The sequence below is a fragment of the Podarcis vaucheri genome, assembly GCF_965113315.1.
Source record: "Podarcis vaucheri genome assembly, chromosome: 7".
NCBI lineage: Eukaryota > Metazoa > Chordata > Lepidosauria > Squamata > Lacertidae > Podarcis > Podarcis vaucheri.
In genome coordinates, this window is record NC_138765.1 from 1,023,074 (window position 1) to 1,036,928 (window position 13,855).

The 13,855-nt window shown below is 53.7% G+C and overlaps 1 protein-coding gene across 1 annotated transcript; it reads right to left on the bottom strand.

Annotated features, from left to right (window-relative positions):
* Nucleotides 1-217: 217 nt before the first annotated feature.
* SPINT2 (serine peptidase inhibitor, Kunitz type 2) lies at nt 218-13,503 on the bottom strand. Its single transcript, XM_082231345.1, has 7 exons — nt 13,378-13,503; nt 8,199-8,363; nt 5,984-6,034; nt 5,286-5,342; nt 5,003-5,170; nt 3,469-3,543; nt 218-1,806 (listed from the first exon to the last, which is right to left on the bottom strand). The coding sequence occupies exons 1-7, from the start codon at nt 13,445-13,447 to the stop codon at nt 1,640-1,642; spliced, it is 753 nt and encodes a 250-aa protein (XP_082087471.1). The 5' UTR covers nt 13,448-13,503; the 3' UTR covers nt 218-1,639.
* Nucleotides 13,504-13,855: the final 352 nt, after the last annotated feature.

Sequence of the window (13,855 nt, forward strand, 5' to 3'; positions counted from 1 at the left end):
CCAAAGGAGGAGAGCCAGCAGCCTCAGCTCCCAGGGAGGAGCCACCATTCTCAGGGAAGTGGCCTGCCTGCTCCTCCCGCCGGAGCCTGATGGTCCCCCAAAGATCTGGAAGATGCAGACATGTTCAGGGCAGCCACTTCCAGAAGCACAAGGGGATTTCAAGGCCACAGAGGAGGACTTGGGACCAAACTGAAAAGCTGCCTCCCATTTTTTCCCCCTCCTGAAGCTTCTCCTGCTGCAATGACTCTGGCAGGGACACCTGGAAAGCACACCTGTGAAGGCCAGGAAAGGGGCCAGGGTGGAGGGAGGGATGGGAAAGCTGCAGGTGGAAAGAGGGGAAGACCGCAGCAGCAGCAGCTCAGAAAGAGAGGAAAGGCCTCTCCGGCAAATGTGGAACTAGAACGCACTTCAACTGATCCAAAACAAAAGGGCGTAGCCAGCAGAGTTGGACACACACAGAAAGCAGAAACCTTGAAGAAGGCAGGAGCAGCTCAGGGGGGAGCGGAAGGGGCCAAAGCAAAGCAGGCCTTGAAGGGGGGGTCATGCTGCCTGCCTGGGGAGTGTCTTTCTGCAGAGAGCAGGGCCAGGGCCAGACCCCTTCTGGGCAGAGCACAGCACCTGTGGCCAAACTTGGCTTGTGGGGCTCAGGGACACCCGGGGGGGGGTCTGTCTGGGGTGTGAGAAATGGCTGGAGTCTCCCTGGAAGCAGAAACAGCAGCCGCTGTCCCTTCCCACCCCCTCACAGCAAGAGGCCATAAAACAGAGGGCAAAGTCCGCAAAAACGCAGCCCGCTCCCTGCAGCAAAGACTGCGCCCAGGTAGAAGCAGGGCATTCCTGGCCCCACAGAGACTTTGACCTGCCCCCCCCCAACTCTCAGGAGCAGTGCTGTGAAGACTGGGGCAGGGGAATGAATATTCAGGGGGAGACGCTTCGCTCCCTGCCCTACAAAGCAAAATTTCGTACCACTGGGGGGGGGAGAAGAGGGCCCCCGCCTGGCCAATTTCTCCCTCTCTACCTTCACATCTCTACCCTGCAGTGAGGAGTCACAGCTTCATGGAGTAAGGGACTCCAGCGTTGTGCCCCCCCCCAAAAAAAAACCACCACCCGCTGTAACGAATGGGCTTCACCGCCTGCATTGTGCATCTCCCACAGACCAGACCCACAGGAATCTGGGAACAGCAGCGGATCCCAAGGGTGGGGAGGTGCCCCCCCCAACTTGCACTGGCATTGAGGAGGGTGGCTGTGATAAATGGGGGGAGAGGGGCAGGCCGTGTATCTTAGGTTCTTGCATTTGGCCAGGCGCCCTTCCCTTCCATGTTTGGGGCACAGGCCTCCCCCATGCTCCAAGTAACCTTTCCGGGGAGGTGGGTTCCCAGATAGAGCCCCCCCCCGCCCCCCGACCGTGTTCCTGCTCCCGGCGGCTGTGCTTAGAAGAGAAGGGGCGAGCAAACTTGGAGAGACAACCAACATCATGAGAAAGGAGCCCTCTCCCTGGGAGAGATTTATGATCCAAGCGTGTTCTACAAAGCTGGCCCCAGAGAGGGGGCGGGTAGGGCGGGGGGGGAGAGCCCCTCGCCTCCATTATTTACATGCAGCTGGAGCCCCAGCCGGCCAGAGGGAGCCTGCCTGCCCCTGGGGCTCAGAGGGTGTAGGCGTTGCTCATCAGGTACTCCTTGTCGTCCAGGGTGCTCCAGACCGGCCCCAAGCTGAGCTGCGGGCTCCTCCGGCAGATCTTGACCAGGAAGAGCACCATGGAGCCCAGCAGGGCAGCCGCCATCAGGGCCAGAAGCACCGCCAGCACCACCGCTGCGGAGGGGAAAGGGTTAAAGCGTCAGGGGAAGTTATTATGAAGCTGCCTGCGTTACCCGGATCCGAGATTGGATTAAGTTAGAAAATGCAGATCTGTTAGATCTGGAAGGACATGCTTATTTGTGGTATAACAAAGGGAAAAAACACAAAGGATTTCATAACCATATAATCAGGATATCACTCTTCAAAGCGTGGGAGAAACATAAAGATTCATTAGAGCAAAAAAAACCCATGGCGGTTGTCTCCAATAGAAGCAACCCCACGAAACAAATAAATAGGGAAGGAAAATGGCCTACATAAAGAGATCTATTAACAGAAACAGAAGGGAAATTAAAGCTCGAGGAATTTGAAGAGATCTGAGAACACACCTATGACTGGTGGCAGCCGAGACTTCTTGGCCCCCAGGAGGAGAAACCAAGAGATGTCGCCTCTTCCATGGCGATTTCTGCCTTTGGGGGGGCCCTTCTGACTGCCGCTCTTGAGGCCCCTTCCCCAAATGGGAAGCCCCAGGGAGAGGCTGGAGGCGGAGCCAGGAAACCTGCCAGCTGGGGGGGGCGGCCTAGGAGCAGATGCCCCCAAGCGACAGACCCCTGGGGGGAAAGGCTTCGCCAGCCCCCCTGGCAAATCTCCTCTGGACTTCAGAGCCTCCCCCAAACACCGTCCCTCTGCATTTCTTAGAACAGAAAGTCTTGATGTGTCGAGGTCTTTCCTATTCTCATTAATTCAAGAGGGTTCAGGAAGCTTCTCTGTTTGAAAGAAGCAAGCAGAAGGTTCCTGATGTTTGGGCTATTCCTTCAGAAAAGGAATACAGCCGGTTTAAACTGGTCCTGTTATCTCTTTCAGTCAAGGGCATGCAAACCATGATGGTAAGGCCAGGAGGAGCCCGGATTTCACTTTCTCATTCTATCTCTTTTCCTTCTGGGGTTCTGTACATAGTATGCTTAAGGTTTAGTCTTATCATAAGTTATGGTAAAGGTAAAGGGACCCCTGACCATTAGGTCCAGTCGTGGCTGACTCTGGGGTTGTGGTGCTCATCTCGCTTTACTGGCTGAGGGAGCCGGCGTACAGCTTCCGGGTCATGTGGCCAGCAGGACTAAGCCGCTTCTGGCGAACCAGAGCAGCGCACGGAAACGCCGTTTACCTTCCCACCAGAGCGGTACCTTCCTGCTAGAGTGATACCTATTTATCTACTTGCACTTTGACGTGTTTTGGAACTGCTAGGTTGGCAGGAGCAGGGACCGAGCAACGGGAGCTCACCCCGTCGCGGGGATTCGAACCGCCAACCTTCTGATCGGCAAGCCCTAGGCTCTGTGGTTTAGACCACAGCACCACCCACGTCCCTTATAAGTTATGGTAAGTTTAAGTTAAGTCTGCTGCAATTGGACAGGGCAAATCTTGAATGTATCGGATATGTGACCATTATGCTCCTTTGCCTTCAGTAGCAGCAAAGCTCTGCTGGCTGAAATATAATTGCCTCTGGAATCTTGCAATGTGTTTAAGTTTTTAATATGCTAACTATATGTCAGAGTTCTGCTCTGGATCAATACTGAGTAGAGTTTAAATGGCAAGCACTCCAGTCCCATGCCTCCTCCAGGAGAGTCAGAGGCCTGGCGCTGTGACCCCCCCTGCCCCCCACAACTCCCCCCTCCAGGCACCTACCTCTGGTGGAGTGGATCATGGGGTCCGGGAAGAGGTGGCTGTGCTGTTTGGGTTCCAGCGGCTCTTCCGTTAACTCTGAAAAGTGGGGAGACGTGTCAGAATGCAAGGGGAGCCCTGAGGCTGGATCAGGCCCTGGGTGCTCCAATAGGGAACCCCAAAGCAGGATCCGGGCACCAGAGCAACACTCTCCCCTTCTGAGGTTTCTCGTGACCAGCATTCAGAAGCATCCCTTCCTCTGGCTGTGGGGCAGAGCAGGGTCCTCGTGCCCAGGAGCCCCCCAGAGCCCTCTCCTCCAGGACAAAGGGCAGCGGGTGAGAAGGGGCTGGGCAGCACCCACTGCCTCCCTGTCCTGGGCTGGTTTGGACCTCTAAAGCCTTAAATGGCTCAGGACCGCAATACCTCCAGGACCGCCTCTTTCCATATGGACCCACCCGGACCCTGAGAACATTTTCTGAGGTCCTTCTTCGCGTGCCTCCTCCTTGAGAGGTGTGGAGGGTGGCAACACAAGAACAGGGCCTTCTCTGAGGTGGCTCCCCGTCTGTGGAATGCTCTCCCCAGGGAAGTTCGCCTGGCGCCTTCATCATACACCTTTAGGGGCCCGGCAGAAATGTTCCTTTTCAACCAGTCCTTTGGTTGACCTGATCGACATCCGATATCCTTTTAAAATGTGGCTCTTTTGGAGGGGGGTATCATTGGGTTACTGTTCTTATTTTGATTTTATATATTGTGATCTTTTCCGTGAGCTGCCCTGAGCCCTCCGGGTACAGAGCGGCATATAAATTCAACCCACCACCCCATGCTCCAGCAGGAGAAGCCACGGGGAGTTGTGAGTCCTCAGAGCCCAGCCCAAATAGAGGCCTGGTGAGGACAGGATCGGGGCCTTCCTGGCAGGTCTCTGGAGGGGAGAGGCAAATGTAGGAGCTGACTTCTAAAACGCCTCGAAGCAGCAGCCGGGGCCCCCATTGCCAAATCCAGGAAACCGTGAGTCTTAATAAACCGGCCGGCCCACATTCAAGGCATTGGCAAATGGCCCTCCTGGAACTAATAGGATTGAAAGGGCAGAGCCCGAACGACCGGTTTTCTTGCTCTGTGACAAGGCAGGACAAGATACGCCTTCGACAAACACGGAGGCGCATTCAGAGCCACCAGGACAAACACCTGGCTCACCTGAGACAGTGGAGAATCTCTAATCTCCTTTAGGATGAGACTCCCAGGCGGAGAACACTCTTATTTCTATAAATCTTTATTCTTTGCTAAGGGAACATACTCTGGAGCAGCGCTGGATCTGTGCCCTTGTGTGATGCTTCCGTGGTTTAAATTTTTGATTCCCTTTTCTCTTTTAGTTAAGTTTGCCCTTTTCCCCTTGGCTAACAAATCAATAAAAGTCTTAAAGAGAAGGGAGTGAGGAGTCTCTGGAACTTTTCCAAATCTCCTTGGATTTGGGGGAGGGGGGAACCTGCCCTCCCACCCTGGGCAAGGATGCGAGCCCTTGGGGGGGGGGTCTGGCCTGGGCACCCAGCCTGCCCCTTCTTACCCCCGTCTCTGGCGCACTGGAGACAGTGCTCCTCGTAGTCATAGTTGTTCTTGTTGCCCCCGCAGCCGCCAAAGATGAACATCTTGCAGGTCCGGGTCTCCAGGTCAAAGTGCCAGCGAGGGAAGGCTCCGCGGCAGCGCCCAACCTCTGGGGGGGCAGCGCAAAACTCTGGAGGGGGGAGAGAAAATGAGACTCAGAGGTGCCCTTGGAGAGAAGCCAGAAGTGGTGGGGGGCTGGAGCCCCCTCTCCCCCTTCAGCTGCCACCCCCGCCCCACCCGGTTACCTTGGAAGCCCTTTCGGTCGTCTCCTGGCAGATGGCGGTGGCCGGATCTGGAGGCAGCTGTCAGGGAGGGAAGGCAGAGAAAGTCATTCCAGAAGAAGAAGAGTTTGGACTTGGTAGCCCACCTTCCACTCCCCTTAGGTAAAGGGACCCCTGACCGTTAGGTCCAGTCATGGCCAACTCTGGGGTTGCGGCGCTCATCTCGCTTTATTGGCCGAGGGAGCCGGCGTACAGCTTCCAGGTCATGTGGCCAGCATGACTAAGCCGCTTCTGGAGAACCAGAGCAGCGCACGGAAACGCCGTTTACCTTCTTGCCGGAGTGGTACCTATTTATCTACTTGCACTTTGAGGTGCTTTCGAACTGCTAGGTTGGCAGGAGCAGGGACTGAAAAACGGGAGCTCACACCATTGCGGGGATTCAAACCACCAACCTTCTGATCGGCAAGCCCTAGGCTCTGTGGTTTCACCCACAGCGCCACCTGCGCCCTCCCCTTAAGGAGTCTCGAAGTGGCTAACAATCTCCTTTCCCTTCCTCCAGAGTTCAGACCCAACACTGGACCCTTCGGAAGACTCCTGGACGCCCGTATGAGGAAGGCCACCCATCCTTCTTTGGGGGGCAGGGTGCCATGAGTCTCCCTGTGCAAGGAGGGGCCAGGCACAGAGCTCCCCCCCCCCGGAGACCTTCTCACCCATCTCCTTACCATTGCTGGTGGGTGCCGCTGCTTCTCCCTCTGTGCCCCCCCGGCCGCCATCTGAAAGCCGAGAGAGAGTGTGTCAGGCGGCCGCAGCCAAGACCCCCCAAGGTGGGCCTGAGCCCGGGGGGAGACCTCCAGGACACAGCAGCTCTTCAGCAAAGGCAAAGATCATCTTTTCAATCTCCTGGGGTTGGCAAGGGGGAGACGTCGAGTCTGCTCTCCTCCCAATGTGTGAAAAGCAGGAGAGGCTGAAGGACACCGGGGTCCGGCTCCGAGGGCCGTCTGCCAGCTCCCTCCCTTCAAGAAGTGAGGCTGCAGGGAACCAGGCAGAGGGCCTTCTCGGTGGTGGCGCCCACCCTGTGGAACGTCCTCCCTTCAGATGTCAAGGAGATAGGCAACTATCTGACTTTTAGAAGACATCTGCAGGCAGCCCTGTTTTCAATGTGTGATGTTTTATTGTATTTTTAATATTCTGTTGGGAGCCACCCACCCAGAGTGGCTGGGTAAACCTAGCCAGAAGGGTGGGGTAGAAATAATAAATTATTATTTATTATTATAAAGCCAGAAAGTCCACCTCACCAGAGGCGCTTGGCAGACTTTGGAAGAAAGGTCCTCCGTTTCATTTGGGTCTTGCCTGAATGGGAATCTCTAATGGGACCTCCAGTCCAGCTGGGGGCTTGCAAATCATTGTGGTTGTTGTGGTTGTATTTATTTACTGTACTTTTCCGTGTATAAGACTAGGATTTTTTCTGATAAAATAATGTTGAAAATTGGGGGCCATCTTATACATGGATAGTGTAGAGTGGAAATTTTCTTAATTTTGAGTCCCCCAAAATAGGGGCGTCTTATACATGGGGGCGTCTTATACATGGGAAAATACGGTATATCCCGCCTTTATCCCTATCCTGCCTTTGTCTCCAGCAGGGACTCATCACGGCTTACAGATAAAGTGTGTCTCTCTGCCTGTCTATCTGGCATGGGTCAATTCAATGTCAGCTGTCTCCTAGCTCCACACAGGATGAGACCCTCCCTGCCCGCGGACTGTCTGGCCAGAGTGGTGCATGCTCTGGTTATCTCTCGCTTGGACTACTGCCATGCGGAAATTACAACTAATCCAGAATGTGGCAGCCAGACTGGTGACTGGGAGCAGCCGCTGAGACCATATAACCCCGGTCTTGAAAGACCTACATTGGCTCCCAGGACGTTTCCGAGCTCAATTCAAAGTATTGGTGCTGAGCTGAACAGCGTCCGCCGACTCCCCATTTCAGATTTTATTTGATTTTATATTTGTATTCCACTTTCCCAACAACAAATGTTGAGTTTAAGCAGCTCATATTAGCGTTAAAAAAAATCTGTAATAACAAACAGCAGCTTATAAAGCAAACAACCATTGCACCGATTTTTTAAGCCAGGCTTCCTCAACCTCGGCCCTCCAGATGTTTAGGGACTACAATTCCCATCATCCCTGACCGCTGGTCCTGCTAGCTAGGCATCATGGGAGTTGTAGGCCAGAAACATCTGGAGGGCCGAGGTTGAGAACGCCTGGTTTAAACTGTTCTTATTGGTGGAATTGTTTTTAAATGTTTGTACATTTTTACATATGGATTGTAGCAAATTGATTTTTAATATCCTTGTTTCATGATTTGCTGCTGTTTTCATTTGTATATTGTTGCCACCTGCCCTGGGATCTTTTGGTGGACAGTGGGTAAGAAATCTAATTATATATACACATATAACAATTAATACAATTACCGTATTTTTTGCACCATAACACTCACTTTTTTCCTCCTAAAAAGTAAGGGGAAATGTCTGTGCGTGTTATGGAGGGAATGCCTACGGGTGGCATGCCTACGGATTTTCCTCCTCTAAAAACTACGTGCGTGTTATGGTCAGGTGCGTGTTATAGAGCGAAAAATACGGTAATTTTAGTTGTAAACAACTAAAAACTTTGGCAGGGTTAGAGTAATGCTTGTAATATACAAAAAAATAAAATGGAAAAATGGATAATATTCCTAGATCAAATAAGAGAAGCAGATGGAAAATTGGGTTGATAATGGTAACCATGGAAGGGCAGAGGGAAGCCAAGAGAGAGGAGGTGATGGGTGTGTTTGAATTTAAATGTCATGTAAAACTTAATAAATAATATTATTTTAAAAAACCAATGCAATTCCGTAAAGTCAGCCGATTCCCCTGCACCAGAACCCCCCCAGCCCCCACTCACCTGCAGCGCAGATCTGGCGACACTTGTCGGCCGAGACAAAATTGTTGGCGTTTCCCCGGCAGCCGCCGTAGATGAACTCCTGGCAGGCCTGGCTGGAGGCGTTGAACCACCAGCGGGGGAAGGCAGCCCGGCAGCGGCCCACCACCTTGGGCAGGTAGCAGTCGTCTGGAAGGAAGGAAGCAGAGGGGCCAGCAGGCTCAGTGGACACATCCAGAGGCTCACAGGGAGGGGAGGGGGGAGGCTGAGGGTGATGGAGCAGGACCGGAGAGACCAGGGTTCGGATCCCCGCTTCAGCCAGGAAGCTCACTGGGTTTAGCTTTATTTTCCCCAAAAATGAGGAAGGGCCTGAAAGTTTTGGGAGCGGCTGCTATCCTATTTCTCGTAGTGATTCACTGCAGCGTCTTATTTGTTGGTGCAATTTTTAATTTTTGTGTTCTTCGCTGCAAGTTGCCTGCAACCTGCTTTGTCCGACCTGCCCTTGAAACAGCCAAAGCGAAGGAGAAAAAACTTCCTCCTTCTCCAGCCCAGGAACTTGGCTTGACTCCAACCCCGCGGCAGCAAAACGAGGCACCAGGGAGAGGAGGCAGGACGCGCACCCCACAGGCAGGGGGCGCTCCAAAGCAGCTGCACCCTCTTCGCTAGGGAAGGGGTCAGCTCCAGACCCAGAGGTGCAGACTCTGCTAGCAGCTGCTCCTGAGCAGGGGAGAGGATGTCTCCATCGCACTGAGCGAGATGCCAGAGCCTGACATTCCCAGGCGGTCGGGGATTTCAATTAACTCCGCTCCGCCGCCCAAAGGGCCACCGGAGAATTTGTGGTGTTTGCCACCAAGGGCCGAAAACGCTCTCCCCCCAGACGGCGATGTCACAAAGTCAAAGCTGCAGGATGATGGCACAGCTGGAGGCGCAGCCGTGCGAGAGAAGCTGCTTTTCCTGGGTCTCTTTCGTGGGGAAGGGGGACCCCCACCCACACCAGAAGCTGCCTCCCACAGAGTCAGACCATCGGTGCGCCTTGCTCCCTGCACTGACTGGCAGCAGTGGCTCTCTGGATTTCAGGCAGAGGGGGGCTCCCTGCCCCACCTAGAGGGGCGAAGGGAAAAGGAGCATGGGACCTGGCGCCCCAAAGGGGGGGGGTCACAGCATGATAAATTCATCGGTCTCAAAGGCGACACAAGACTCTGTTCTTTTCCTGACGGAATCTACTTAATGAATATAAGGCTTTTTGCTAATCCAGATAGATAGATAGATAGATAGATAGATAGATAGATAGATAGATAGATAGATAGATATTGCTCTCTCCCTCTTTCCCTGACTGCTCCAACTGCCCATCTCCAACTGACACCCGACAGCCAACACCATTGGCCAACTTGCACCCATTTCTGGAGCCCTCCGTGAACCAAAGTCACGGCCTCCACAGGAAAGGTGCTGTTTTTAAACAAGAGTCAACCACATTTTGGGGCGGACGATTCGCATTTGCTTCTCCCACAGATAAGCCAAGTTTGCACAGCTACCCAGAGAGTATCTGCTTCCTGTTTGTGCTGCTGGAGTTTTCTGCTTTCTCTCTAACTTGGGAGTTAAATGCAGATCTAAATGTGGACCTGGGCGGCCCTTTGGAGTTAATCTCTTCTCAGGCTCACAGTCTGTTTGTTTTTATGACATTCCTAGCTATTAAAAGATCAAAGCTCAATAATAAAAGAAGGGCGAGCCGGAGTTCAAGGCTTTGCCCAGGATGCTGCGGCACAAGGAGAGGGAAAGTGTGCCTCTGAGCATACGCAGGCTGCCTTCCCTTAGCCCGGCCCCCAGGATGACGCTCCAGGCAAAACTCTCCTCCTCCCTTTGTGGCAAAGCAGCAGCAGCAACCTCAAGAGCACTTTCCCCAACCACTGGCAGAACTCTTCACATGGGCAGAGGCACAGCCGTCCTCCTGCTGGGAAAGGAGGACCGGAGGAGGGTCGCCCTCAACTACGGTGGGACCCCAGTCTGCCCCCCGGGGGGGGGCAAGGGGAGTCTATTCCTCCATACGAAGCAGTCGGAGGGGGGTGTCCTTTTGCACAGAGGCCACATCTGGGAGATTCTCCCTTCTACACGCCGGGCAGCTGTCCCAGGGCTTCAGCTCAGTTGGGTTACCCTCTGAGAGAAGACATGTTCAACCCCTCGAGAGGTAGATCCTGACTGATCTCGGGAGTAAATCAAGTGGACAAAGAATGTCCCCACCATATACGTATATAATGACCAGATTAGAATGATGATATGGTTTTATGTATTTCTAGATGTGTGTTTTTGTTTTTTGTTGTTGCTTTTGTTGTTCTTTTTTCTTTTGTGTTCTGTTTTTTTTCTTGTTTGTACTGTTTTCTTTCGGATTCAATATTTGTAATTTTTGTTGTAATTTTGCATTGAAAATAAAAAATTTAAAAGAATTTTAAAAAGAATGTCCGCCCCCATCGCAGAATGGGGGGGGGCGGCGGCGCACTGTTGTGAGCAATTTTTTGCATTCCCCCTACCCCATTAAAAGCTCAACAACACTTTGCAAGGACAATGGGTAGATCACTGCCAGTTTTTTTTATACTGGGAGCAGATTGCAGTCTCTTGGGAGCTGGATGTGCCTGTCATAAAGGAGGGGGATGTAGGAGGAGAGAAAGAATCTGAATAAAAGCAATTACTGGGCAAAATGTCTCTCGACGTCCAAGGAGACAATATTAATTTAACAGCTTAAAACTTTAATCAGTCCTCTTCTTAGGAGATGCTGGAAGAATTTAGGGGGCGTCTCTTAGGATTATTATTGACATATTTATTTGTACTCCGCCATTTCCCCCGACAGGAACTCAAGGCGGCTTATGGATGAAAACAAGAAGAGCTCAAGTTCTCTGGCAAACTGGCCCAACAAAGCCTGGCCATAAAAAAGCACTTGGGGAAAAACCAGATCATAAAATGAAATTGGCCCGAGGGCTGAAGCACAAAGACTCTTCTGTGACTGAATCTCACAGCTTCATGATGCAAGTGGCAAGGCCAAGAAGTGGAAATCAGAGGACACCCTTCACGGCAGAAAACCTTTTCAGCTAACTTAAAATTGTTTATCGCCTTCTGTACAAACAGTAGTTCGGGGAGAGGAATTTGCATCGTTCGGTTGCGAATTCGCATGTATTGCCTTAGAATCACCTTCTGGGTCAGGATGGGATGTTCCAGGATTTATTCGTGGAGTGTGATGGTGTTCTATCTTGAAAGAATTGGATTCTTTAAAAACCAAACTATGCTGAAATGGCAAAACTGACTGGGAGACTCAGGAATCAAGAAGATAAGGACTTAAAAAAACAACAACCTGGGGCAAATTATAGTTTACTTAGGAGACCATTGTAATCAAATAAAAACGCTGGCTAGACGGTAAAAAAACCCCTGATATGGACAATTTAGAGAATGAAAAATGTGGAGAATGTAATGAGACGCAGGGGGGTAAGTCACGAGATTCAGAGAATCTCATATATGGATATGGTAAAAGTTTTTCCTTTTTATTGTGGATTTGTTTTTGTAAAAAATACAATTGCAAGAAAATGTGATTTTTATTTTTTTTAATTAAGAAAAGGGGGTAGTCCTGTGCTGCTCTTTTGCAGGTTTAAGGAAGGTGAGCGGGACATGAGAGGAATAACCAATACCCCACTAGCAGGGCTGCTGCAAGAAAAAACTTGCAACGTTAAGGATTTGTACCTTTTATTATTTAATTTTAAAATTTGTGATTAACGGAAGGAGTGAAGCGTAAATGGGAAAATGTATAAATGATATGAAGTAAGAATGAATTCTGGCAACCATATGGGGGGGGGGAGTCGAACCTCCATTGAGCAAATATGTAATGAGCACAATAAGGATTTCTTGAAATGTAATAAAATGCAAACTTAATCAATATAATAATAATAATAAAAGGGAAGGCTGCCCCCTCCCCACCAGGAAGTCATGGGGCAGAGAGCGAAGCCCCCCCCCCCCGGCCTGGTGATTCAGGGAGAGCGGCTGCGGTGACCTCACCCCCAACAGGCTGAACCAGTTTGAGACTGGCTGCCCAGCCCTGCGGATCAGGTTCCCTTTGCACCCGGCCAGGCCAGTTCAGGAGGCGGAGGCAGCCCGGGAGCCTGACCCAGAAAGGCTGTTTCCTTTGTCCCAGGAAGCAGGGCAGGGAGGTTTCGGGGCTCGCAGGCGCAGCCTTGTGCTGCGGGGGGTGGGACTGGATGACCTCTGGCGTCCCCTGCAACTCTCCAGCTCTGTGATCTGGGGTCCAGGGAGCACAGCCTCAAAATCCCATCCCGGGGTGGCACCAAGGAAAGGGCTTTCCGGAAATAAAACCAAAGCAGCCAGGAGTCCTGTCCCAGGCGATGCCCAAAGTGGCGCAAGAGGGCCAGGGGGCACAACCCTAGGCCCATGGGGCCATCCCGGCCTCTGCCAATCCGGCTCTTGCTCCCACACGCGGGACCCAACTCCTCCCTCCACGAGGGGCAAACCCAGCCAGATATGGAGAGATCGTAAATGATGAGGATTGTAAACAGGCAACTTCCTCGACTTTAAGAGCAGACGCGATCTGGGGGGCAGCCCAGGGCGAGGGGGCAGCTCAGTCCCCTGGCACAGCCCTCTATGGGGCGGCCCCTGCCCAGGGCTAGAAGCCTCAGGCAGAATTCGCACCTGGCACCGAGGGACTGAACCAGGAACAAGGGGCACGCGCGGGGGGGGGGGGCTTGGCAAAGACACCTGGGCAGAGAGAGCGCTGCTTCCTCCTCCTCCTCCTCCTCCTCCTCCCGGGGGGGGAGGGGAACCTGCTCACCTGCGCCGCCGCCTTTCCCCTCCCTCCCCCCGGGGGGGCTTCCCCCCACCCCAATGGGGCCACCCCCTCCCAGGCACGGGCCCCATAGAGGACCAGGGCGGAGGGGGGCCGGCCAGGGATGGGACCCCCCACCCCCAAAAAGACAAGGGATCGGGCAGCCATTGTCCCTCGCGGGGGAGGAGGGGACCGAAGAGAAGCCCCGCCCCCTTCCGGGGGGGAGGGAAGCCGGCAGTTGACGGCCCCCCCCAAAAAAAGAAACACATCGGGAGGGGGGGGAGAGAGAGAGAGAGAGAGAGAGAGAGAGAGAGAGAAAGAAAGAAAGAAAGAAAGAGGACCCCCCCCATTTATTTCTGTGATTCCCGCCCCCTCCCTCCCCCCCCTCACCTGGCAGCGCCTCGGCGGCGGCGCCCAGCACCATCGCGGCCATCAGGATCAGTCCCGCGCTGCGCCCCATCCTGCCCGCCCGCCTGCGAAGCCCCAACTGCGCACGTCGCGCCCGCCGCCCCCGGACCCCGCAGGTGAGCCCCGCCCCCGCGCCCGGGCCGCCAATCGCCGCCCCCCACGTCACAAGGGGAGGGAGCCGGCCACGCCCCTCGGCGCACCTGCACCTGGCCAGGCCGCGCCCCCCCGGCTGCTGCCGGCCCGTGTCCGGCGCCCTCGGGTCCTGCGGGGGGGCTGCCCCACGGGAAGAAGGCGCCCCCCGAAGCAGCACTCCGGGGTCCCGGCGGTGGGGCCGGCGCGGGGCGGAGGGGAAACAACGGCAAGGGGACGCGGGGGGGGGCAGCGGAGAACTACTCCTTCTTCTTCCTCCTCCTCTTCCTCTTCGCGATCCCTCGCAGATTGTCTTCCCTGAACAGGGTCT